A 27,608-nucleotide genomic window follows, 5' to 3' on the forward strand; every position below is an offset into this window, starting at 1 on the left:
ATCTCCTGTATACACCGCACCTATATACAGTGTGTCCACCCATATCCTGTATACACCGCAGCTATATACAGTGTGTCCACCCATATCCTGTATACACCGCACCTATATACAGTGTGTCCACCCATATCCTGTATACACCGCACCTATATACAGTGTGTCCACCCATATCCTGTATACACCGCACCTATATAGTGTGTCCACCCATCTCCTGTATACACCGCACCTATATACAGTGTGTCCACCCATATCCTGTATACACCGCACCTACAGTGCCTACAAGTAGTATTCAACCCCCTGCAGATTTAGCAGGTTTACATATTCGGAATTAACTTGGCATTGTGACATTTGGGCTGTAGATCAGCCTGGAAGTGTGAAATGCAGCAAAAAAGAATGTTATTTCTTTTTTTATTTTTTTTTTAAATTGTGAAAAGTTTATTCTGAGGGTCATTTATTATTCAACCCCTCAAACCACCAGAATTCTGTTTGGTTCCCCTAAAGTATTAAGAAGTATTTCAGGCACAAAAAACAATAAGCTTCACATGTTTGGATTAATTATCTCTTTTTCCAGCCTTTTCTGATTAATTAAGACCCTCCCCAAACTTGTGAACAGCACTCATACTTGGTCAACATGGGAAAGACAAAGGAGCATTCCAAGGCCATCAGAGACAAGATCGTGGAGGGTCACAAGGCTGGCAAGGGGTACAAAACCCTTTCCAAGGAGTTGGGCCTACCTGTCTCCACTGTTGGGAGCATCATCCGGAAGTGGAAGGCTTATGGAACTACTGTTAGCCTTCCACGGCCTGGACAGCCTTTGAAAGTTTCCACCCGTGCCGAGGCCAGGCTTGTCCGAAGAGTCAAGGCTAACCCAAGGACAACAAGGAAGGAGCTCCAGGAAGATCTCATGGCAGTGGGGACATTGGTTTCAGTCAATACCATAAGTAACGTACTCCACCGCAATGGTCTCCGTTCCAGACGAGCCCGTAAGGTACCTTTACTTTCAAAGCATCATGTCAAGGCTCGTCTACAGTTTGCTCATGATCACTTGGAGGACTCTGAGACAGACTGGTTCAAGGTTCTCTGGTCTGATGAGACCAAGATCAAGATCTTTGGTGCCAACCACACACGTGACGTTTGGAGACTGGATGGCACTGCATACGACCCCAAGAATACCATCCCTACAGTCAAGCATGGTGGTGGCAGCATCATGCTGTGGGGCTGTTTCTCAGCCAAGGGGCCTGGCCATCTGGTCCGCATCCATGGGAAGATGGATAGCACGGCCTACCTGGAGATTTTGGCCAAGAACCTCCGCTCCTCCATCAAGGATCTTAAGATGGGTCGTCATTTCATCTTCCAACAAGACAACGACCCAAAGCACACAGCCAAGAAAACCAAGGCCTGGTTCAAGAGGGAAAAAATCAAGGTGTTTCAGTGGCCTAGTCAGTCTCCTGACCTTAACCCAATTGAAAACTTGTGGAAGGAGCTCAAGATTAAAGTCCACATGAGACACCCAAAGAACCTAGATAACTTGGAGAAGATCTGCATGGAGGAGTGGGCTAAGATAACTCCAGAGACCTGTGCCGGCCTGATCAGGTCTTATAAAAGACGATTATTAGCTGTAATTGCAAACAAGGGTTATTCCACAAAATATTAAATCTAGGGGTTGAATAATAATTGACCCACACTTTTATGTTGAAAATTTATTAAAATTTAACTGAGCAACATAACTTGTTGGTTTGTAAGATTTATGCATCTGTTAATAAATCCTGCTCTTGCTTGAAGTTTGCAGGCGCTAACTTATTTGCATCTTATCAAACCTGCTAAATCTGCAGGGGGTTGAATACTACTTGTAGGCACTGTATATACAGTGTGTCCACCCATATCCTGTATACACCGCAGCTATATACAGTGTGTCCACCCATATCCTGTATACACCGCACCTATATACAGTGTGTCCACCCATATCCTGTATACACCGCACCTATATACAGTGTGTGCACCCATATCCTGTATACACCGCACCTATATAGTGTGTCCACCCATCTCCTGTATACACCGCACCTATATACAGTGTGTCCACCCATCTCCTGTATACACCGCACCTATATACAGTGTGTCCACCCATCTCCTGTATACACCGCACCTATATAGTGTGTCCACCCATCTCCTGTATACACCGCACCTATATACAGTGTGTCCACCCATCTCCTGTATACACCGCACCTATATACAGTGTGTCCACCCATCTCCTGTATACACCGCACCTATATACAGTGTGTCCACCCATATCCTGTATACACCGCACCTATATACAGCGTGTCCACCCATCTCCTGTATACACCGCACCTATATACAGCGTGTCCACCCATATCATGTATACACCGCACCTATATAGTGTGTCCACCCATCTCCTGTATACACCGCACCTATATACAGCGTGTCCACCCATATCCTGTATACACCTCACCTATATACAGTGTGTCCACCCATCTCCTGTATACACCGCACCTATATACAGTGTGTCCACCCATCTCCTGTATACACCGCACCTATATACAGTGTGTCCACCCATCTCCTATATACACCGCACCTATATACAGTGTGTCCACCCATCTCCTGTATACACCGCACCTATATACAGTGTGTCCACCCATCTCCTGTATACACCGCACCTATATACAGTGTGTCCACCCATCTCCTGTATACACCGCACCTATATAGTGTGTCCACCCATATCCTGTATACACCGCACCTATATACAGTGTGTCCACCCATCTCCTGTATACACCGCACCTATATAGTGTGTCCACCCATATCCTGTATACACCGCACCTATATACAGTGTGTCCACCCATATCCTGTATACACCGCACCTATATACAGTGTGTCCACCCATATCCTGTATACACCGCACCTATATAGTGTGTCCTCCCATATCCTGTATACACCGCACCTATATAGTGTGTCCCCCCATCTCCTGTATACACCGCACCTCTATACAGTGTGTCCACCCATATCCTGTATACACCGCACCTATATACAGTGTGTCCACCCATCTCCTGTATACACCGCACCTATATACAGTGTGTCCACCCATCTCCTGTATACACCGCACCTATATACAGTGTGTCCACCCATCTCCTGTATACACCGCACCTATATAGTGTGTCCACCCATATCCTGTATACACCGCACCTATATACAGTGTGTCCACCCATATCCTGTATACACCGCACCTATATAGTGTGTCCTCCCATATCCTGTATACACCGCACCTATATAGTGTGTCCCCCCATCTCCTGTATACACCGCACCTATATACAGTGTGTCCACTCATCTCCTGTATACACCGCACCTATATACAGTGTGTCCACCCATATCCTGTATACACCGCACCTATATACAGTGTGTCCACCCATCTCCTGTATACACCGCACCTATATACAGTGTGTCCACCCATCTCCTGTATACACCGCACCTATATACAGTGTCCCCCCATATCCTGTATACACCGCACCTATATACAGTGTGTCCACCCATCTCCTGTATACACCGCACCCATATACAGTGTGTCCACCCATCTCCTGTATACACCGCACCTATATACAGTGTGTCCTCCCATATCCTGTATACACCGCACCTATATACAGTGTGTCCACCCATATCCTGTATACACCGCACCTATATAGTGTGTCCTCCCATATCCTGTATACACCGCACCTATATAGTGTGTCCCCCCATCTCCTGTATACACCGCACCTATATACAGTGTCCACCCATATCCTGTATACACCGCACCTATATACAGTGTGTCCACCCATCTCCTGTATACACCGCACCTATATACAGTGTGTCCACCCATCTCCTGTATACACCGCACCTATATACAGTGTGTCCTCCCATATCCTGTATACACCGCACCTATATACAGTGTGTCCACCCATCTCCTGTATACACCGCACCTATATACAGTGTGTCCACCCATCTCCTGTATACACCGCGCCCATATACAGTGTGTCCACCCATCTCCTGTATACACCGCACCTATATACAGTGTGTCCTCCCATATCCTGTATACACCGCACCTATATACAGTGTGTCCACCCATATCCTGTATACACCGCACCTATATAGTGTGTCCTCCCATATCCTGTATACACCGCACCTATATAGTGTGTCCCCCCATCTCCTGTATACACCGCACCTATATACAGTGTCCACCCATATCCTGTATACACCGCACCTATATACAGTGTGTCCACCCATATCCTGTATACACCGCACCTATATACAGTGTCCACCCATCTCCTGTATACACTGCACCTATATACAGTGTGTCCACCCATCTCCTGTATACACCGCACCTATATACAGTGTGTCCCCCCATATCCTGTATACACCGCACCTATATACAGTGTGTCCACCCATCTCCTGTATACACCGCACCTATATACAGTGTGTCCACCCATCTCCTGTATACACCGCACCTATATACAGTGTGTGCACCCATATCCTGTATACACCACACCTATATACAGTGTGTCCACACATATCCTGTATACACCACACCTATATACAGTGTGTCCACCCATCTCCTGTATACACCGCACCTATATACAGTATGTCCCCCCATATCCTCTATACACCGCACCTATATACAGTGTGTCCACCCATATCCTGTATACACCGCACCTATATACAGTGTGTCCTCACATCTCCTGTATACACCGCACCTATATACAGTGTGTCCACCCATATCCTGTATACACCGCACCTATATAGTGTGTCCACCCATATCCTGTATACACCGCACCTATATACAGCGTGTCCACCCGTATCCTGTATACACCGCACCTATATACAGTGTGTCCACCCATCTCCTGTATACACCGCACCTATATACAGTGTGTCCACCCATATCCTGTATACACCACACCTATATACAGTGTGTCCACCCATATCCTCTATACACCGCACCTATATACAGTGTGTCCACCCATATCCTGTATACACCGCACCTATATACAGTGTGTCCCCCCATATCCTCTATACACAGCACCTATATACAGTGTGTCCACCCATATCCTGTATACACCGCACCTATATACAGTGTGTCCTCACATCTCCTGTATACACCGCACCTATATACAGTGTGTCCACCCATATCCTGTATACACCGCACCTATATAGTGTGTCCACCCATATCCTGTATACACCGCACCTATATACAGCGTGTCCACCCGTATCCTGTATACACCGCACCTATATACAGTGTGTCCACCCATCTCCTGTATACACCGCACCTATATACAGTGTGTCCACCCATATCCTGTATACACCGCACCTATATACAGTGTGTCCACCCATATCCTCTATACACCGCACCTATATACAGTGTGCCACCCATGTCCTGTATACACCGCACCTATATACAGTGTGTCCACCCATCTCCTGTATACACCGCACCTATATACAGTGTGTCCACCCATATCCTGTATACACCACACCTATATACAGTGTGTCCACCCATGTCCTGTATACACCGCACCTATATACAGTGTGTCCACCCATCTCCTGTATACACCGCACCTATATACAGTGTGTCCACCCATATCCTGTATACACCGCACCTATATACAGTGTGTCCACCCATATCCTCTATACACCGCACCTATATACAGTGTGCCACCCATATCCTGTATACACCGCACCTATATACAGTGTGTCCACCCATGTCCTGTATACACCGCACCTATATACAGTGTGTCCACCCATCTCCTGTCCACTGCCATTAACTTGAGAACGGCGGCAGCTATAGGCATAGAAGTGGTGTCTAGGTATAGTAAAGTAGCCATGCGCTACGCAATGAAGCCACCTATAGCGCCACCTGGTGGAAAACAACGGAGTTAGCATTTTTATCTGGAAAATGGAACGAGATAGAGAAAAAAAGTGAATTCCAAAGTTTTGGGCATCATCAATTCAATACGAATCCACACCTTGCATACAGAAATGCTATGATTAGAAGGTGTAAACCTCACAAGGCTGCGGACGTGAAGCGATACCTCATGGAGACCTTCCTACAAGTCATTGGGTATGGTGGCTGTGTGGAGTGGCCTCCGCTCACCTGACCTGACCCCATTGGACTTCTTTCTGTGAGGTCACATCAAACAGCAGGTGTATGCGACCCCTCCCCCAACATTGCAGGACCTACCACCACGTATCACAGATGCTTGTGCAGACGTGTCACCACCATATTGCACAGCGTGCAGCAAGATACAGTATGCTGTGCAGAGGCCAGATGTGCATTGCAGCAAGATACAGAATGCTGTGCAGAGGCCAGATGTGCATTGCAGCAGGATACAGTATGCTGTGCAGAGGCCAGATGTGCATTGCAGCAGGATACAGTATGCTGTGCAGAGGCCAGATGTGCATTGCAGCAAGATACAGTATGCTGTGCAGAGGCCAGATGTGCATTGCAGCAAGATACAGTATGCTGTGCAGAGCCCAGATGTGCATTACAGCAAGATACAGTATGCTGTGCAGGGGCCAGATGTGCATTGCAGCAAGATACAGTATGCTGTGCAGAGGCCAGATGTGCATTGCAGCAAGATACAGTATGCTGTGCAGAGTCCAGATGTGCATTGCAGCAAGATACAGTATGCTGTGCAGAGTCCAGATGTGCATTGCAGCAAGATACAGTATGCTGTGCAGAGGCCAGATGTGCATTGCAGCAAGATACAGTATGCTGTGCAGAGCCCAGATGTGCATTGCAGCAAGATACAGTATGCTGTGCAGAGTCCAGATGTGCATTGTAGCAAGATACAGTATGCTGTGCAGAGGCCAGATGTGCATTGCAGCAAGATACAGTATGCTGTGCAGAGGCCAGATGTGCATTGCAGCAAGATACAGTATGCTGTCCAGAGGCCAGATGTGCATTGCAGCCAGATACAGTATGCTGTGCAGAGTCCAGATGTGCATTGCAGCAAGATACAGTATGCTGTGCAGAGGTCAGATGTGCATTGCAGCAAGATACAGTATGCTGTGCAGAGGCCAGATGTGCATTGCAGCAAGATACAGTATGCTGTGCAGAGGCCAGATTGCATTGCAGCAAGATACAGTATGCTGTGCAGAGGCCAGATGTGCATTGCAGCAAGATACAGTATGCTGTGCAGAGGCCAGATGTGCATTGCAGCAAGATACAGTATGCTGTGCAGAGTCCAGATGTGCATTGCAGCAAGATACAGTATGCTGTGCAGAGTCCAGATGTGCATTGCAGCAAGATACAGTATGCTGTGCAGAGGCCAGATGTGCATTGCAGCAAGATACAGTATGCTGTGCAGAGGCCAGATGTGCATTGCAGCAAGATACAGTATGCTGTGCAGAGGTCAGATGTGCATTGCAGCAAGATACAGTATGCTGTGCAGAGGCCAGATTGCATTGCAGCAAGATACAGTATGCTGTGCAGAGGCCAGATGTGCATTGCAGCAAGATACAGTATGCTGTGCAGAGGTCAGATGTGCATTGCAGCAAGATACAGTATGCTGTGCAGAGGCCAGATGTGCATTGCAGCAAGATACAGTATGCTGTGCAGAGGCCAGATGTGCATTGCAGCAAGATACAGTATGCTGTGCAGAGGCCAGATGTGCATTGCAGCAAGATACAGTATGCTGTGCAGAGGCCAGATGTGCATTGCAGCCATATCTAGTATGCTGTGCAGAGGCCAGATGTGCATTGCAGCAAGATACAGTATGCTGTGCAGAGTCCAGATGTGCATTGCAGCAAGATACAGTATGCTGTGCAGAGGCCAGATGTGCATTGCAGCAAGATACAGTATGCTGTGCAGAGGCCAGATTGCATTGCAGCAAGATACAGTATGCTGTGCAGAGGCCAGATGTGCATTGCAGCAAGATACAGTATGCTGTGCAGAGGCCAGATGTGCATTGCAGCAAGATACAGTATGCTGTGCAGAGTCCAGATGTGCATTGCAGCAAGATACAGTATGCTGTGCAGAGGCCAGATGTGCATTGCAGCCATATACAGTATGCTGTGCAGAGGCCAGATGTGCATTGCAGCAAGATACAGTATGCTGTGCAGAGGCCAGATTGCATTGCAGCAAGATACAGTATGCTGTGCAGAGGCCAGATGTGCATTGCAGCCATATACAGTATGCTGTGCAGAGGCCAGATGTGCATTGCAGCAAGATACAGTATGCTGTGCAGAGGCCAGATTGCATTGCAGCAAGATACAGTATGCTGTGCAGAGGCCAGATGTGCATTGCAGCCAGATACAGTATGCTGTGCAGAGGCCAGATGTGCATTGCAGCCAGATACAGTATGCTGTGCAGAGGCCAGATGTGCATTGCAGCAAGATACAGTATGCTGTGCAGAGGCCAGATTGCATTGCAGCAAGATACAGTATGCTGTGCAGAGGCCAGATGTGCATTGCAGCAAGATACAGTATGCTGTGCAGAGGCCAGATGTGCATTGCAGCTGACGGGGGACACTGTGACCATCAAAGTTACATGAGCGCCATATGCGTGACCAGCATTCAATGGTTTTTTTGGGGGTGGGGGGGGGTCATGGGTTTCATATCATAGCATTTCTGTATGCAAGGTGTTGATTCGTATTGAATTGATGATGCCCTACAACTTTGTAATTCACTTTTTTTCTCTATCTCGTTCCGTTTTCGAGATAAAATTGCTAACTCCGATGTTTTACACCAGGTGGCGCTATAGGTGGTTTCATTGCGTAGCACATGGCTACTTTACTATACCTAGACACCACTTCTATGCCTATAGCTGCCGCCGTTCTCAAGTTGATGTCGTGGACAGGATATAGGTGGACACACTGTATATCTATATACTGTGTTATTCTTGCCATACACTGCCAACCCTACCACCCAAGGGTGAATTAGCCAAGGGTTCATGTGCTCTCGGGATGGTAATCTGTGGGCCGACACCTCTGACAGCGACTTCTCTTCCCATGCACAAGGGTGAGGTCATGAAACTGAAATCCAACTGCTTGAGCCTTAATTTCCATAGGGAGAAAGTTGGCACCATAAACCTTGAATTGTAGACAAACCTAAAATCGACCTAGTCACAGTTGACCAGAATAACCCCCAAAGGGTCAAACTAAAGGGGGAAAGTACAGATGTAAATGTACCCAATCCTTCAATTCTTGTGTATGTAAATTAATACAGATAAGCTGCCCTATAAAGGATGATCTCAATGGATGAAGTCAATGTGTCAAGAGTCACTGAATTTTTTCTTCTGGGCCTTTCTCACGACCAAGACCAGAAGATGACACACTTTGTTGGGTTTCTTTTGACGTATCTTCTGACTCTTCTGGGCAATTCACTGATCATTATGGTCACCAACAAGGATCCAAGGCTTAACTCTCCCATGTACTTCTTCCTCGGGAACCTCTCCTTCGTCGACATTTGTTTCAGCTCCCTTACGGCTCCAGTCATGTTGGCCAACCTTCTCCGGGAGAGGAAGACTATCACCTTTAAAGGATGTATGAGCCAGCTGTTCTTTCTGTTCTGCACGGCCAGCATGGAATGCTTCGTCTTGGCCGTCATGGCTTACGACAGACTGGTTGCCATCAGGAATCCTCTTCGTTACTTTTCCATCATGGATAGGAAGACGTGTTTGGGTCTCATTGTGTTCTGCTGGATATTCACCTTGTTACATTCACTTCTACACGTCTGTATCGTTTCTTCTATGAACTTCTGTGGACCAAACAAGATCCGAGAACACTTCTGCGACCTGCCCCCTTTGCTTGCCTTGTCCTGCTCGGATACATCACAATATGACCTTTTAGTGTTTACCGAAGGTTCCCTGGTCACAATGAGCCCCTTCGTATTTGTAGTCTTCTCCTATTGTAGGATTCGGAAAATCATCTTAATGCGTTCATCCTCCGGAAGACATCAGGCTTTCTCCACTTGTTCTTCTCATCTTACATCTGTAGGACTTTTCTTCGGCACCGTATTCTTTACATATTTCCACCCTTCCTCGTCGAATTCTGTGGAAGACGACAGGTCGGTGACCGTTGTGTACTCCATCCTTACCCCTCTTCTCAACCCTTTTATCTATAGTCTAAGGAACAAGCAAATAGAGTCTCTGAAGAAGATTTTTCCCAAGTCGTCGCTCTACCCATGAGGTCCATGTTTGTAGACAAGTCCTCAAAAATCGACGTTCCACGCGTGAGGTCCATGTTTGTAGACAAGTCCTCCCAAATCGTCGTTCCACGCGTGAGGTCCATGTTTGTAGACAAGTTCTCCCAAGTTGTTGCTCCACCCATAAGGTCCATGTTTGTAGACAAGTCCTCTCAAGTCGTCACTCCAACCATGAGGTCCATGCTTGTAGACAAGTCCAAGTCATCACTCCACCCATAAGGTCGATGTTTGTAGACAAGTCTTCCGAAGTCGTAGCTCCACCCATGAGGTCCATGTTTGTAGACAAGTCCTTCCAAGTAGTCGCTGTACCCATGAGGTCCATGTTTGTAGACAAGTCCTCCCAAGTTATCACTCCAACCATGAGGTCCATGCTTGTAGACAAGTCCTCCCAAGTCGCCACTCCAACCATGAGGTCCATGCTTGTAGACAAGTCCAAGTCATCGCTCCACCCATAAGGTCCATGTTTGTAGAGAAGTCTTCCGCAGTCTTCGCTCCATCCATGAGGTCCATTTTTGTAGACAAGTCCTCCCAAGTAGTCACTCTACCCATGAGGTCCATATTTGTAGACAAGTCCTCCCAAGTAGTCACTCTACCCATGAGGTCCATGTTTGTAGACAAGTCCTCCCAAGTAGTCGTTCCACCCATGAGGACCATGTTTGTAGACAAGTCCTCCCAAGTCGTTGCTCCACCCATGAGGACCATGTTTGTAGACAAGTCCTCCCAAGTCGTTGCTCCACCCATGAGGTACATGTTTGTAGACAAGTCCTCCCAAGTAGTCGTTCCACCCATGAGGTCCATGTTTGTAGACAAGTCCTCCCAAGTAGTCGTTCCACCCATGAGGACCATGTTTGTAGACAAGTCCTCCCAAGTCGTTGCTCCACACATGAGGTCCATGTTTGTAGACAAGTCCTCCCAAGTCGTTGCTCCACCCATGAGGTACATGTTTGTAGACAAGCCCTCCAGATAAAAAGAAAAAAAAAAAAAAGAGGGGAAACTTGCTCATCGTAAACAAAATAAAATTTATTGGAGAAACAATGAACTTCCTCGAAAGGTGAAACTCGGTTACAGTTACTTATGGCAAATCACACATAAAACCTGAAATTGTAGACTGGATCCGTCACTTTCTCACCGGACATTTTTGTTGGTAAGCTAAAAAGATAGCGTTACCCATTGCATAAGAGGAAAATAAAAGGTCTACGATATTCGGGAAGTGTCCTAGTGACATCAGTACAACTGCTGCCCACGGTAATAACGGTTACCCGAGATGCTGATATATCCGTCCGGGGAGATAATACTGTGTCCGGGATCCGCAGTGCAAACGTTTACTTCTAAGGTGGTGGAATTATACGTCTTAAGTCATTGACTTGGCTATGGACGTGCTCCAGTGTTTTATACTAAGACCCTACATCAGAGTCGCCCCGGAATGATGCAAAATACATATCTGAGCGGACACATCCGGGAAGGCAAAATAAAGGGCAGCTCCATCCGACTACGGACAGAAAATATTAAGTATCCGTGGTCTTCATTCTTTGGAATAATCTGAGACTTCAAGCTACCGTACTAGGTGGCATTAAAAGGCAAGTATTGCTAAGACGATCCTCAATAAAGGGGAAGCCCACCATTAAAATATATAATATATTCTATATATGAAAACAAGATGCAATGGAAAGTTGTAAGTACATTACTGATCCGGAGTTATATCTTGTATTATACCCCAGAGCTGCACTCACTATTCTGCAGGTTCATATATTACATTACTTATCCTGTACTGATCCGGAGTTACCTCCTGTATTATACTCCAGAGCTGCACTCACTATTCTGCTGGTGCAGTCACTGTGTACATACATTACTGATCCTGAGTTACCTCCTGTATTATACTCCAGAGCTGCACTCACTATTCTGCTGGTGCAGTCACTGTGTACATACATTACTGATCCTGAGTTACCTCCTGTATTATACTCCAGAGCTGCACTCACTATTCTGCTGGTGCAGTCACTGTGTACATACATTACTGATCCTGAGTTACCTCCTGTATTATACTCCAGAGCTGCACTCACTATTCTGCTGGTGCAATCACTGTGTACGTACATTACTAATCCTGCGTTACCTCCTGTATTATACTCCAGAGCTGCACTCACTATTCTGCTGGTGCAGTCACTGTGTACATACATTACTGATCCTGAGTTACCTCCTGTATTATGCTCCAGAGCTGCACTCACTATTCTGCTGGTGCAATCACTGTGTACATACATTACTAATCCTGCGTTACCTCCTGTATTATACTCCAGAGCTGCACTCACTATTCTGCTGGTGCAGTCACTGTGTACATTACATTACTGATCCTGAGTTACCTCCTGCATTATACTCCAGAGCTGTACTCACTATTCTGCTGATGCAGTCACTGTGTACATTACATTACTGATCCTGAGTTACCTCCTGTATTATACTCCAGAGCTGCACTCACTGTTCTGCTGGTTGCCAAATGAAATAGTCAGAAACTCTAACAACCTAGTCAAGAGGAATTTGGTACAAATCAGTATAGTGCCAGGTGTAAATACTAACAGGATTTCAGCTCTGAAGCCGGTAAAAATTGTTAATGTAGCTCTGAATAATAATACGGGATATAATGCAAGATCAGTAATGTAATGTATGTACACAGTGACTGCACCAGCAGAATAGTGAGTGCAGCTCTGAAGTATAATACAGGATGTAACTCAGCATCAGTAATGTATGTACACAGTGACTGCACCAGCAGAATAGTGAGTGCAGCTCTGGAGTATAATACAGGATGTAACTCAGGATCAGTAATGTATGTACACAATGACTGCACCAGCAGAATAGTGAGTGCAGCTCTGGAGTATACTACAGGGCCTGTAATGTAATGTATGTACACAGTGACTTCTCCAGCAGAATAGTGAGTGCAGCTCTGGAGTATACTACAGGAGGTAACTCAGGATCAGTAATGTAATGTATGTACACAGTGACTGCACCAGCAGAATAGTGAGTGCAGCTCTGGAGTATAATACAGGAAGTAACTCAGGATCAGTAATGTATGTACACAGTGACTATACCAGCAGAATATTGAGGGCAGCTCTGGAGTATAATACAGGGCCTGTAATGTAATGTACGTACACAGTGACTTCAGCAGAATAGTAAGTGCAGCTCTGGAGTATAATACAGGAGGTAACTCAGGATCAGTAATGTAATGTATGTACACAGTGACTGCACCAGCAGAATAGTGAGTGCAGCTCTGGAGTATAATACTGGAGGTAACTCAGGATCAGTAATGTATGTACACAGTGACTGCACCAGCAGAATAGTGAGTGCAGCTCTGGAGTATAATACAGGAGGTAACTCAGGATCAGTAATGTAATGTATGTACACAGTGACTGCACCAGCAGAATAGTGAGTGCAGCTCTGGAGTATAATACAGGAGGTAACTCAGGATCAGTACAGGATAATTAATGTAATTTTCTCGGGGGATCCCCTAATTCTAGGGGGTTTGTGCCAGATGGCTATTGGGCAATAACAAAAAAAATATTTCTTAACAAAGAGGGGTCCATTAACGAGACAGTGGTGCCTGTTCACACTTGACCCCCCCGACAGGACAACGCGACGTATAAACCAGACATTTCTGTACAGAATAACAAATATAAACATATTTATCCTTTATTTAAAAAGCAGCAACTTTTTTTTTTGTGTTTGTTTTTTGATCTCCGGTGAGGAGAGGTCCTACTGCCGGCAACACGAAAGCCCGCCCGTCTGCGGAGAAACTGATAGGAAGACTGATCAGACGGGGCCGGGGTAAAAGACATAAAACCAACTCTGCGGAAAAACCTGAAAATATACGATTAACCAAGAACTTTATATTATCTGCGGCCCAGCCTCAGGTACGTCCAGTGTAGAAAGAACAAAGAGTCCGGAGAACCGTCCCCCTAAAAGATCATCTATTCCCTAGAAATCTGAGAACAGCTCACGTCACGAGACAACACAAAAAAAGAACCGAACACTACGGGCCCAGCTAGAACACCCCATAGGGACCCCCTGCACCCCCACAATGACCTCTGACAGGCCAAGACCACCTCATCGGTGACAAGTGGAGGTCTCGCCTCCTCCCCAATGTGACCTTTCGACTGAGAGTGCCACAAAGGGGGAGAAGGTCTTCTTGGTGGAACTTGATGACCACCATTGGCCAAGTCTTGGCTGAACGCTCGTTTTCACCAACAGTTATCGCTTCCGACCTCTCCGTAGACGTGCGTGGTCGGTTTGGTTGAGCATGCGTTTTGAGTGGGAAGACCGACGTAAGGTCGGTTTAACACATCCACGTGTCATGGTTTGGGGTCTCCTCGCCCAAACTCTACACCTCCATGGGCATAAATGAGGCATTAGGGTTGGGAAGGTTCATTCATCGCGGTCCGGACTTGGCCGACAGATGTGTTTGGGGTCTCCTCGTCCAAACTCTACGCCTCCATGGGGATAAACAAGGCATTAGGGTTAAGAAGGTTTATTCATCGCGGTCCAGACTTGGCCGACAGATGTGTTTGGGGTCTCCTCACCCAAACTCTACACCTCCATGGGTATAAATGAGGCATTAGGGTTAAGAAGGTTCATTCATCGCGGTCCGGACTTGTTCTTCAGATGTGTTTGGGGTCTCCTCGCCAAAACTCTACACCTCCATGGGCATAAATGAGGCATTAGGGTTAGGAAGGTTCATTCATCGCGGTCCGGACTTGTTCTTCAGATGTGTTTGGGGTCTCCTCGCCAAAACTCTACACCTCAATGGACATAAATGAGGCATTCGGGTTAGGAAGGTTCATTCATCGCGGTCTGGACTTGGCCGACAGATGTGTTTGGGGTCTCCTCGCCAAAACTCTACACCTCCATGGGCATAAATGAGGCATTAGGGTTAGGAAGGTTCATTCATCGCGGTCCGGACTTGGCAGACAGATGTGTTTGGGGTCTCTTTGCCAAAACTCTACACCTCCATGGGCATAAATGAGGCATTCGGGTTAAGAAGGTTCATACATCGCGGTCCAGACTTGGCTGACAGATGTGTTTGGGGTCTTCTCGCCTGAACTCTACACCTCCACGGGGATAAAGGCGGAATTTGGATTGAGAAGGTTCATTCATCGCGGTCTGAACTTGGCCCACAGATGTGTTAAACCGACCTAATGAGAAAGGATTGGGCGTGTCCAAATCCAACATGCCCGATCCCTTTTACTAGGGAGAACATTACATACACGTTGGCAGGTGAAGGTGTTGTGGTCACTTTAACCTCCTGTGATGTTATACATGTAGACGATCTGAGTCAAGACAGGAGTCGTTCTTACAAGTGGCGCCAAGACAGGAGTCGTTCTTACAAGTGGCGCCAAGACAGGAGTCGGTCTTACAAGTGGCGCCAAGAGAGGAGTCGGTCTTACAAGTGGCGCCAAGAGAGGAGTCGGTCTTACAAGTGGCGCCAAGAGAGGAGTCCTTCTTACCAGTCGTGTCAAGACAAGAGTTGTTCTTACAAATGGCGCGAAGACAGGAGTCGTTCTTACAAATGGCGCGAAGACAGGAGTCGTTCTTAGAAATGGCGCGAAGACAGGAGTCGTTCTTACAAATGGCGCGAAGACAGGAGTCGTTCTTACAAATGGCGCGAAGACAGGAGTCGTTCTTACAAATGGCGCGAAGACAGGAGTCGTTCTTACAAGTGGTGCCAAGACAACAGTCATTGTTACAGGTTGCGCCAAGACAGGAGCCATTCTTACAACAGGGGGACCCCTGTCAATGAGCCCCCCAGACACTGTAAAATCTCAAAACAAAAAAAGGGGGGGTCTTACTTACCCTTTAAGTTAAAGGGGCTGTGCCAAGATTGCCGGTTCGGATAGGTGATAACGTGCTGATTATAGGGGGTCCTAACAATCACAAGAACAGGGGTCCCGTTGCGGTTGAGCAAGCGTACTGCCGAGGTTGCAGTGCACAAGCTGGACAGGGGGCTCCTGTGACTTGTGGGGGTCCCAGCAATCTTGGCTACAGCCCCCGTGACCCCCAATCCTACGCATACTATCATCCCTCTAAACGAAAACATGGCTTTTATTTGGTCCCTATGACTGAAGCTGGGTGGAAGTGATGTTATGCTTAGATACACCTATAGCTAAAATCGGCTACACCTCTGGGCTATTGGGAAGCCCCCGCTAATAATCGGCCCCTCGCTCACTCTTCTTTGGACGCTGAGATGCCCAGCTTTAATGGGAGGTGGGATATTTAACCACCCTCCGTGCACAGGCTTGTCCATTCTGATCCTGTCCATCCACAGCTAAAATGTCATGAGCAGTCCCTTGTCCCTGAGCGCTGGCCCACCCTTCACCCTCGGCTTCAGTGGTAAATGCCTGACGGCCAGGGTGTTGTGCAACATTCGGGGCACCGATCCTCGTACACCAACACCATACAGTTTGGAGAAGGCAGGCCGCTTTTCGGTAGACCTCCGCAGGGACGATAGGCCTCCAGGTCGCAGATGAGCTCCACCACCTCGTCCACGGTGGTGAGCCGGCTCGGATGCTTGCTGAAGAGTTCGTGGGTGGTGGGGACGGGGTAATTCCTCACTGCGATATTAAAGTGAAGTCCCGGTAGTATGTGGATGATTGTCTCTGCCATGGTGGACACCCGCGACCTCTGGATTAGGTGTAGGTTGGGGCCGGTGGGAGCAAGGACTTCCCAGTGTGCCGGTAAGGGAATCTCATTCAGTTCATCCATAAATTCCTGCAGGAGTGGATCCAGATCATTTCTGGCGTTGTAAGAGCCCAGACTGTAGATCTCCATGATCTGTGGAGCAAATGGAAACACGGAGGGATAAGTCAAATGGAAGCACTCCCAATCCTGCCAACCCCGGAACAACTCCTAATCCCGCCAACCCCGGAACGACTCCCAATCCCGCCAACCCCGGAAAAACGACTCCCAATCCCGCCAACCCCGAAAGAACTCCCAATCCCGCCAGCCCCGGAACGACTCCCAATCCCACCAACCCCGGAACGACTCCCAATCAAGCCAACCCCAAAAGGACTCCCAATCCCGCCAACTCCGGAAGGACTCCCAATCCCGCCAACTCTGGAATTACGACTCCCAATCCCGCCAACCCCGGAATTACGACTCCCAATCCCGCCAACCCCGGAACGACTCCCAATCCCGCCAACCCCGGAACGACTCCCAATCCCGCCAACCCCGGAACGACTCCCAATCCCGCCAACCCCAGAAGGACTCCCAATCCCGCCAACCCCGGAACGACTCCCAATCCCGCCAACCCCAAAAGTACTCCCAATCCCGCCAACCCCGGAAGGACTCCCAATCCCGCCAACCCCGGAAGGACTCCCAATCCCGCCAACCCCGGAAGGACTCCCAATCCCGCCAACCCCGGAAGGACTCCCAATCCCGCCAACCCCGGAAGGACTCCCAATCCCGCCAACCCCGGAAGGACTCCCAATCCCGCCAACCCCGGAAGGACTCCCAATCCCGCCAACCCCGGAAGGACTCCCAATCCCGCCAACCCCGGAAGGACTCCCAATCCCGCCAACCCCGGAAGGACTCCCAATCCCGCCAACCCCGGAACGACTCCCAATCCCGCCAACCCCGGAACGACTCCCAATCCCGCCAACCCCGGAACGACTCCCAATACCGCCAACCCCGGAACGACTCCCAATCCCGCCAACCCCGGAACGACTCCCAATCCCGCCAACCCCGGAACGAAGGGAATTTTGTTTACTTACCGTAAATTCCTTTTCTTCTAGCTCCAATTGGGAGACCCAGACAATTGGGTGTATAGCTATTGCCTCTGGAGGCCACACAAAGTATTACACTTAAAAGTGTAAGGCCCCTCCCCTTCTGGCTATACACCCCCAGTGGGATCACTGGCTCACCAGTTTTAGTGCCAAAGCAAGAAGGAGGAAAGCCAATAACTGGTTTAAAGACCAATTCAATCCGAGGAAACATCGGAGAACTGAACCATACCACATGAACAACATGTGTACCCGAAAAAACCGAAAAACCCCGAGAAAACAGGGCGGGTGCTGGGTCTCCCAATTGGAGCTAGAAGAAAAGGAATTTACGGTAAGTAAACAAAATTCCCTTCTTCTTTTTCGCTCCTAATTGGGAGACCCAGACAATTGGGACGTCCAAAAGCAGTCCCTGGGTGGGTAAAAGAATACCTCGTGATAGGGCCGTCAAACAGCCCTTCCCTACAGGTGGGCAATCGCCGCCTGAAGGACTTATCTACCTAGGCTGGCGTCTGCCGAAGCGTAGGTATGCACCTGAAAATGCTTGGTAAAAGTATGCAGACTCAATCAGGTAGGTGCCTGACACACCTGCTGAGCCGTAGCCTGGTGCCGTAATGCCCAGGATGCACCCACGGCTCTGGTAGAATGGGCCTTCAGCCTTGAGAGAACCAGAAGCCCAGAAGAACTGTAGGTTTCAAGAATTGGTTCCTCGATCCCCCGAGCCAGGGTGGATTCAGAAGCTTGCGACTGTTTACGCCGACCAGCGACAAGGACAAAGAGTGCATCCGGGTGGCGCAGGAGCGCCATGCGGGAAGTAGAACCTGAGTGCTCTCACCAGAACCAACAGATGCAAATCCTTCTGAAATTGATGGACTGGACGAGGGCACAAAGAAGGTGAGGTGATATCCTGATTGATATGAAAGAGGGACACCACCTTAGGGAGAAATTCCGGAATCGGACGCAGAACTACCCTGTCCTGGTGAAGGACCAGGAAGGGAGATTTGTATGAGAGCGTTGCTAGCTCGGAAACTCTCCCAAGAGACGAGACCGTTACTAGAAGGCCACTTCCCGAGAAAGCGGGAAGGGAGACCTCTTTCAAAGGCTCGAAAGGCGGCATCTGGAGAGCAATTAGAACCTTGTTCAGATCCCAGGGCTCTGACGGCCGCCTGTACGGAGTGCTGAGAAGACAAACTCCCCGTAGGAACGTGCGTACCTGAGGAAGTCGTTTCTGAAAAAATACAGATAGCGCTGAGACTTGTCCCTGAAGGGAACTGAGCGACAACCCTTTTTCCAACCTAGATTGCAGGAAGGAAGGAAACATGGACGATGCAACCGGCCAGGGAGAAACACCCTGCGCCGAGCACTGAGATAAGAATATCTTCCACGTCCTGTGGTCAATCTTGGCGGACGTTGGTATGCTAGCCTGTCTCATGGTGGCAACCACGTCCTGAGGTAACCCTGACGACACTAGGTTCCAGGACTCAATGCCACACCATCAGGTTGAGGGCCTTAGAATTCAAATGGAAGAATGGCCCTTGAGACAGCCAGTCTGATTGGTCTGGTAGTGCCCCCGGTTAGCCTACCGTGAGGCACCACAGAACCGGGAACCACAACACCCTCGGCCAATCTGTAGCGACGAGGATGGCGCGGCCGCAGTCGGTCCTGATCTAACGCAGCACTCTGGGCAATAATGCTAGAGGTGGCACATAAGGTAGCTGGAACTGCGACCAATGCTGAACTAAGGCGTCTGCCGCCAGAGCTCAATGATTGTGAAACCGTGCCATGAAGCTGGCACATTGTTGTTGTGCCGTGACGCCATTAGATCGACGTCCGGCCTCTGTCAGCGGCGCCAGATCTCCTGAAACCCGTCCGGGTGAAGAGACCATACTCTTTCGGCCACACCCCGGCGACTTAGGAAGTCAGCTTCCTAGTTTTCCACGCCTGGGATGTGAACTGTGGATATGGTGGATGCCGTGTCTTCCACCCATATCAGAACCTGCCGGACTTCCTGGAAGGCTTGTCGGTTGCGCGTTCTTCCTTGGTGGTTGATGTATGCCACCGCTGTGGAGTTGTCCGACTGAAGTCGGATTTGCTTGCTTTCCAGCTGCTGTTGGAAGGTTTGTAGGGCAAGATACACTGCTCTGTGTTCAAGAACATTGATCTGAAGGGTGGACTGTTGCTGAGTCCACGTACCCTGAGCGCTGTGGTGGAGAAAAAACTGCTCCCCACCCTGATCGACTCGCGTCTGTCGTAACTATCGCCCAGGATGGGGATAGGAAGGACCTTCTTTTTGACCATGAGGTGGGAAGAAGCCACCACCGTAGAGATTCCTTGGCCGCCTGAGAAAGAAAGACGACTCTGTTGAGGGAGGTCGACTCCCCGTCCCATTGGCGGAGAATGTCACATTGTAGTGGACGCAGATGAAACTGCGCGAAAAGAACTGCCTCCATTGCTACCATCTTACGTAGGAAGTGCATGAGGCGTCTCAATGTGTGCGACTGGTTCTTAAAGAAGAGATTGCAGCCCGTAGTGAATGCTGTTTGTCTAGCGGAAGCTTCACTATCGCTGAGAGAGTATGAAACTCCATGCCTAGATATGTTAGCGATAGGGTCGGGGTCGGATCTGACTTTAAAAAGTTGATGATCCACCCAAAACTCTAGAGAGTCTCCAGCGCAACGTTCGGGCAGTGTCGGCATGTTTCCTAAGAGAGTGCCTTGACAAGTAGATCGTCTAAATATGGGATCACAGAGTGACCCTGAGAGTGCAGGACTGTGACTACTGCTGCCCTGACCTTGGCGAAGACCAGTGGGACTGTCGCTAGCCGGAAGGTAGAGCTACGAACAGAAGGTGTTCGTCTCCTATAACGAAGCGTAGAAACGCTAGTGCTCTGGATCAAACGGCACGTGTGGATAGGCATCCTTGATGCCTAATGATGCTAGGAAATCTCCTTGGGACACTGAGGCGATGACATGGCGGAGGGATTCCATCCGGAACCGCCTGGTGTCCACGAGCTTGCTGAGCAGTTTTAGATCTAGAACGGGACGGAACGGCCCGTTCTTATAGGCACCGCAAATAATTTGGGGTAAAAACCGTGACCTTGTTCCTGAAGAGGAACGGGGGTCATCACTCTTTCTGCCTATAGAGTGCACCCTGTTTGCAGAAGAGCAGCGGCTCGGCCGGGAGGTGGAGAAGTTCTGAAGAATCGAGTTGGAGGACGAGAAGTGAGCTCTATCCTGTACCCGTGAGACAGAATGTCTCACACCCAACGGTCATTGACCTATGGCAGCTAAATATCGCCAAGGCGGGAGAGCCTGCTACCGACCGAGGATGCGGAGAGAGGAGGCCGCAATTCATGAGGAAGCCGCCTTGGAAGCGGGTTTTCAGACTGTCTCTTTTTTGGGCGTGACTGAGCCCGCCAAGAATCTGAGCTCCTCTGATCCTTTTGAGTCCACATTGGACGAGGAAAAATGGGACCTGGCCGAGCCTCGAAAAGACCGAAACCCCGACTGCCTCCTGCTCTGTTGGGGTTTGTTGTGTCCGGGCTGAGGAAAGGATGAATCCTTACCCCTGGACTGTTTAATGGTTACATCCAAACGCTCACCAAACAGTCGGTCAGCAGAAAAAGGCAACTGGTTAAGCACCCTTTTTTGGAAGCAGAATGTGCCTTCCATTCACTTAACGAGCAGACCAGGCTCTGCTTAAAAACACGGAGTAGCGGAGGCTACTGCCGCACGGTTCGCAGAGTCTAGGGCAACCTGACTCGCGTAAGAAAGAAATGCAGACATTTGAGAGGTTAAGGATGCCACCTGCGGCACAGATGTACGTGTAACCGTGTCAATCTGTGTAAGACAAGCTGAAATAGCTTGGAGTGCCCCAAGGGTGAGAATGCTGGAGCCAACGGTGCGCCGACAGCCTCATAGATGGATTTCGACCAGAGATCCATCTGTCTGTCAGTGGCATCTTTAAGTGCAGCTCCATCTCCCACTGCAACTATGGATCTAGCTACAAGCCTGGAGATTGGAGGATGCCGCTTGGGACACTGGGTCCAGTCCTTGACCACGTCAGGGGGCAGGGATAACGTGTATCCTAAGCCGTTTGGAGAAGCGCATATCTGGATAAGTGTGGTGTTCCTGGACTGCCTCTCTGAAGGCAGAGTGCTCCAGAAAAATACGTGTGAGAAATAACCAACATTCTATTGATGGACGCTATAAGATTATTCACTATGGCGTCACCATTAGGTGTATCCAGATTGAGAGCGGTCTCAGGATCAGAATCCTGAGCCGCTACTTCCGCCTCAGTACACAGAGAGTCCTTCTGCTAGGACCCTGATGAAACCGAGGGCCGCTCATAGTGAGCCCGCTTAGGCTGTCTGGGACTGACGTCTGTGCAGAGCCGTGACTCTGGGATGCGTGTGACATTCCCGGAGTTGTTAGTTGTTCACACTGAGGGGGGCCATGGATCAATGATTCAACAGTGCCCATATTGTGAGAGACATGTCCGGACTGCTAGGCTTCTAGTATCATAGCCATAGTCTCAGAAAATCTGTCAGTAAATACTGCAGACACCGTCCTCATCCTCTGGCCATTAGCAGAGACTCCGGCTGAGTTGGATACAATGGGGGTCTATGTAACCTGCCGGCCGTATAGCCGTACATGCTGTACCGGCTGCATAGAAAAAACATGTGGTTCTGCACCTTTGTTTTACACAGAGAATATGCTGATAACTCCTCCGCACAATCCAGGAGGGTATATACAACGTGCGACCAAACAGTGCAATGTATATAGTACAAGCATATCTATAAGTGCACCTCTGCACTAGTGGGGTTAGCACCACAGGTGCTGCTTAACGCCTGTTGCAGCGATTGTGTGACTATCAGAATGCCAGGGTCTTCCACACTTGTCTCTGTATCGTACAGAAAACTGACACTAATGGCTGCCGGCGTCCTTGTAGAGAAGGAAGCCGTGGGCGTGCCTGAGAAAGTGCGGGAATCCGGTTTCACAGTGCACACAGTGAGAGGGGTGGAGTATGCAAAACATACTCCAGCTCTCAGTGCTGCTGTGCTATGCAGCGTCACGCCCCTACCCTGACTGTCAGGGCTGTGGGCGGTAACGAAGGGAGACTAGGCCCAGAAGCCGGGGACTCGAGTTAATAAGCGCGGCCGGCATATCAGTGCTGGCCGGCGCGGAAGTCCCCGGCGCACCACAACTCCCAGCGGCGCCTTAAATAAAAACGGCAGCGGCGTTAGCGCGGTAGTCACCCAATACACTAACACACCCAGCAACGCTGTGGTGTGCGATGGCACTAGTGCGGACAGCGCCGCTGTCCCTGGCGCACTAACACACCCAGCAGTGCTGCCGTGTGTCTGCGCGGTCCCCACAGGGACACCGAGTACCTCCATGTAGCAGGGCCATGTCCCTGAAGATACTCCGCTCCATGTCCAGCAGTACCAGGGGCTGTGGATGGAGCACGGCCTCAGTGCCTGGAGACCGATAGAATCCCACTTCACCCAGAGCCCTGTAAAAAGGGATGGGGAAGGAAGCAGCATGTGGGCTCCAGCCTCCGTACCCGCAATGGGTACCTCAACCTTAACAAACACCTCCGACATGAAGTGGGGTGAGAAGGGAGCATGCTGGGGGCCCTTAGTATGGGCCCTCTTTTCTTCCATCCGACATAGTCAGCAGCTGCTGCTGACTAAACAGTGGAGCTATGCGTGGATGTGTTGCCTCCTTCGCACAAAGCACAAAACTGGTGAGCCAGTGATCCCACTGGGGGTGTATAGCCAGAAGGGGAGGGGCCTTACACTTTTAAGTGTAATACTTTGTGTGGCCTCCAGAGGCAATAGCTATACACCCAATTGTCTGGGTCTCCCAATTAGGAGCGAAAAAGAAGACTCCCAATCCCGCCAACCCCGGAAGGACTCCCAATCCCGCCAACCCCGGAAGGACTCCCAATCCCGCCAACCCCGGAAGGACTCCCAATCCCGCCAACCCCGGAAGGACTCCCAATCCCGCCAACCCCGGAAGGACTGCCAATCCCGCCAACCCCGGAACGACTCCCAATCCCGCCAACCCCAGAACGACTCCCAATCCCGCCAACCCCAGAAGGACTCCCAATCCTGCCAACTCTGGAATTACGACTCCCAATGCCGCCAACCCCAGAACGACTCCCAATCCCGCCAACCCCGGAATTACGACTCCCATCCTACCAACCCCGGAATTACGACTCCCAATCCTGCCAACTCCGGAATTACGACTCCCAATCCCGCCAACCCCGGAACGACTCCCAATCCCGCCAACCCCGGAAGGACTCCCAATCCTGCCAACCCCGGAATTACGACTCCCAATGCCGCCAACCCCAGAACGACTCCCAATCCCGCCAACCCCGGAATTACGACTCCCATCCTACCAACCCCGGAATTACGACTCCCAATCCTGCCAACTCCGGAATTACGACTCCCAATCCTGCTAACTCTGGAAGGACTCCTATCCTGCGAAACCCGGAAAGACTCCTATCCTGCCAACCCAGCGGAAGGACTCCCATCCGCAGCCAACTTTTTTTTTGCGTTTTTGTTTTCTCCCCTTACTTTTAAGACCCATGATTTTTTTTCTAATTTTCCTGTTTTTTCAGTACATGAAAGAGAATGGCGTCATACTTTCTGCAGACGTTCCGCTCGGCCTTACTTTACAAGCTTGGGGCACATGATCGCTGCAGCCAATCAGTGATTGCAGCGGTCACGTCATACTGCTGAGATCACTGATGAGAGCATTGTAAACACTGAGCACCGCGCTGAATCTGCCGCTTACAGACATGTGAAGTCTCACCACGGGAGTATTGCTGTCCGCCAGCGCGACGTCATCATCCTCCACCAGGAACTCTTCCGATTTCACCGGGCAATGGAGATCCTGTAAAACAAAGCGCGGACCGTATAACCCGGGAGGGCACAGATTAAATCCTCCATCGCGTGGGCAAGGGGTGAGGACGGAGCGCGTACCAGGGGCTGCTCGTCATCATCGTCGTCAATGATAGTGATCTCTTCTTCCACCGCTTTGGAGTCCACGGCACCTATGACCCAGCCGCCACGTGTGCCCTGTAACAATCAATGATGGCAGTGCCAGGCGGCGGTATACAAGGGGGGCGCCCACACGCTCCACGTATCTATAGAGCACACATATATCGCACAGTTCTTACATCGGCAGCAGGATAGCCTCCATTCTTCAGCGCCAGTCGGATCACCGGTATCCTCGGTGGTGACTCCTCAGCGTCATCCAAACACTGATGGGGCGGGATCAAGAAAATACGGTAAAAACTCTTCCGAAACCCCCCCCAAAAAAAACCAAAAAAAAACTGTGCCTACACTTGTCACCCATTTCTTTATGTCATACGCCCTCCTGTTCTGTGCATGCAACGTCCATGCGGAGCCACGAGCCTTAACCCCTTCACGAACGGCTGTTTTCTCTCTTTTTGGTTTTTGTCCTCCGCTTTTTCCAGGAGCCATAGAGAATGATCTCTTACACTAAATATTCTAACACTACAGTTTTGCAGTTAACCATATTTTTAATTTTATAAAGACGCACCGGATTATAAGAGGCACCCCGAATTTAAAAAAAAAAGGGGGGGGGGAAATAGGTCAGTCTTGTTACCGGAGGAGGAAACAGCAGTGGTGGAGCGGGGTCAGAGGAGGCAGGGGTGGTGGTGGAGCGGGGTCAGAGGAGGCAGGGGTGGTGGTGGAGCGGGGTCAGAGGAGGCAGGGGTGGTGGTGGAGCGGGGTCAGAGGAGGCAGGGGTGGTGGTGGAGCGGGGTCAGAGGAGGCAGGGGTGGTGGTGGAGCAGGGTCAGAGGAGGCAGGGGTGGAGCGGGGTCAGAGGAGGCAGGGGTGGTGGTGGAGCGGGGTCAGAGGAGGCAGGGGGGTGGTGGAGCGGGGTCACGATGCTGCGGGCAGTGGTGGAGTAGGGCGATGCTGCGGGCAGTGGTGGAGTAGGGCGATGCTGCGGGCAGTGGTGGAGTAGGGCGATGCTGCGGGCAGTGGTGGAGTAGGGCGATGCTGCGGGCAGTGGTGGAGTAGGGCGATGCTGCGGGCAGTGGTGGAGTAGGGCGATGCTGCGGGCAGTGGTGGAGTAGGGCTATGCTGCGGGCAGTGGTGGAGTAGGGCTATGCTGCGGGCAGTGGTGGAGTAGGGCTATGCTGCGGGCAGTGGTGGAGTAGGGCTATGCTGCGGGCAGTGGTGGAGTAGGGCTATGCTGCGGGCAGTGGTGGAGTAGGGCTATGCTGCGGGCAGTGGTGGAGTAGGGCTATGCTGCGGGCAGTGGTGGAGTAGGGCTATGCTGCGGGCAGTGGTGGAGTAGGGCTATGCTGCGGGCAGTGGTGGAGTAGGGCTATGCTGCGGGCAGTGGTGGAGTAGGGCTATGCTGCGGGCAGTGGTGGAGTAGGGCTATGCTGCGGGCAGTGGTGGAGTAGGGCTATGCTGCGGGCAGTGGTGGAGTAGGGCTATGCTGCGGGCAGTGGTGGAGTAGGGCTATGCTGCGGGCAGTGGTGGAGTAGGGCTATGCTGCGGGCAGTGGTGGAGTAGGGCTATGCTGCGGGCAGTGGTGGAGTAGGGCTATGCTGCGGGCAGTGGTGGAGTAGGGCTATGCTGCGGGCAGTGGTGGAGTAGGGCGATGCAGCGGGCAGTGGTGGAGTAGGGCGATGCAGCGGGCAGTGGTGGAGTAGGGCGATGCAGCGGGCAGTGGTGGAGTAGGGCGATGCAGCGGGCAGTGGTGGAGTAGGGCGATGCAGCGGGCAGTGGTGGAGTAGGGCGATGCAGCGGGCAGTGGTGGAGTAGGGCGATGCAGCGGGCAGTGGTGGAGTAGGGCGATGCAGCGGGCAGTGGTGGAGTAGGGCGATGCAGCGGGCAGTGGTGGAGTAGGGCGATGCAGCGGGTGCTGAGGCAGGAGGAGCATCCAGAAACTGTCGGCGGTGCGGGCTTCAAAGAAATGGCGCCCTGAAGCGGTGCATGCACAGATTGAGCTATCGGCTCAATGGCAAGCGGAGATCTCATCTGTGCACGCGCCGCCTCCGGGCGCCATTTTTCTTAAGTCAGCTGCTTGGAGATCAATGGGCCAGAGGCGGTGCATGCGCAGATGGGATTCTTGAGCCGAGAAGCTCCATCTGCGCATGCGCTAACTCCGGGGGCCACTATTTGAAGCCCGCTCCACCGACAATTTCGTAAATGGTGGCGCCCACAGCACAGCCCACAGCGCGCTGCTCGCAGCACAGCGCACCTCCCAAGACGGCGCATGCACAGATGAGATTCTTGAGCCAAGAGCTGCATCTGCGCATGCGACGACTCCGGGCGATATTATTCGAAGCTCACACCACCGACGTTTTCAGAATGGAGGCTACTGCAGCACAGCCCACAGTAAGCCCACACTGCAGCGCACCGCCCCTGCCTCCCGTGACCCCTCTCCACCCCACCCTCCAATTATGAGACGCACCCATCATTTTCCTCCCAATTGTTTGGGAGGAAAAGTGTGTCTTACAATTTGAAAAATACGGAAGTTTAAAGAGACGTTCTGCAAGGAAGCTACAGAAGGACCAATATGGCAGCTGATGGACCCCCCCACCTGTAGCCCCTAGCTGATGGGTCCCTCCTATAGCCCCCAGCTGATGGGTCCCCCGCTATAGCCTGCAGCTGATGGGTCCCCCGCTATAG

The 27,608-nt window shown here is 50.5% G+C and overlaps 2 protein-coding genes across 3 annotated transcripts in view; one reads left to right on the top strand and one right to left on the bottom strand.

The window, feature by feature from the left end:
* The first annotated feature begins 9,223 nt into the window (after window positions 1-9,223).
* LOC142251905 (olfactory receptor 1f45-like) lies at window positions 9,224-10,156 on the top strand. The gene has a single exon (XM_075324955.1). The coding sequence runs from the start codon at window positions 9,224-9,226 to the stop codon at window positions 10,154-10,156; it is 933 nt and encodes a 310-aa protein (XP_075181070.1).
* A 3,412-nt stretch (window positions 10,157-13,568) lies between these two features.
* Window positions 13,569-27,608, bottom strand: part of LOC142251594 (methyl-CpG-binding domain protein 1-like) — a 29,773-nt gene continuing 15,733 nt past the window's right edge. For both annotated transcript variants that reach the window (XM_075324548.1, XM_075324547.1), the window contains 4 exons: window positions 25,110-25,193; window positions 24,913-25,008; window positions 24,743-24,823; window positions 13,569-16,977 (listed from right to left, as the gene is read on the bottom strand). In XM_075324548.1, the coding sequence (XP_075180663.1) occupies window positions 16,531-16,977; window positions 24,743-24,823; window positions 24,913-25,008; window positions 25,110-25,193 (708 nt within the window). In that variant the 3' untranslated portion in view covers window positions 13,569-16,530. The remainder of the gene's footprint in view (window positions 16,978-24,742; window positions 24,824-24,912; window positions 25,009-25,109; window positions 25,194-27,608) is intronic.

This window comes from Anomaloglossus baeobatrachus, chromosome 9, assembly GCF_048569485.1.
Source record: "Anomaloglossus baeobatrachus isolate aAnoBae1 chromosome 9, aAnoBae1.hap1, whole genome shotgun sequence".
Lineage (NCBI taxonomy): Eukaryota > Metazoa > Chordata > Amphibia > Anura > Aromobatidae > Anomaloglossus > Anomaloglossus baeobatrachus.

Coding starts and splice junctions, on each gene's coding strand:
- LOC142251905 (XM_075324955.1), top strand. CDS start 9,224: ATGGATGAAGTCAATGTGTCAAGAGTCACTGAATTTTTTCTTCTGGGC.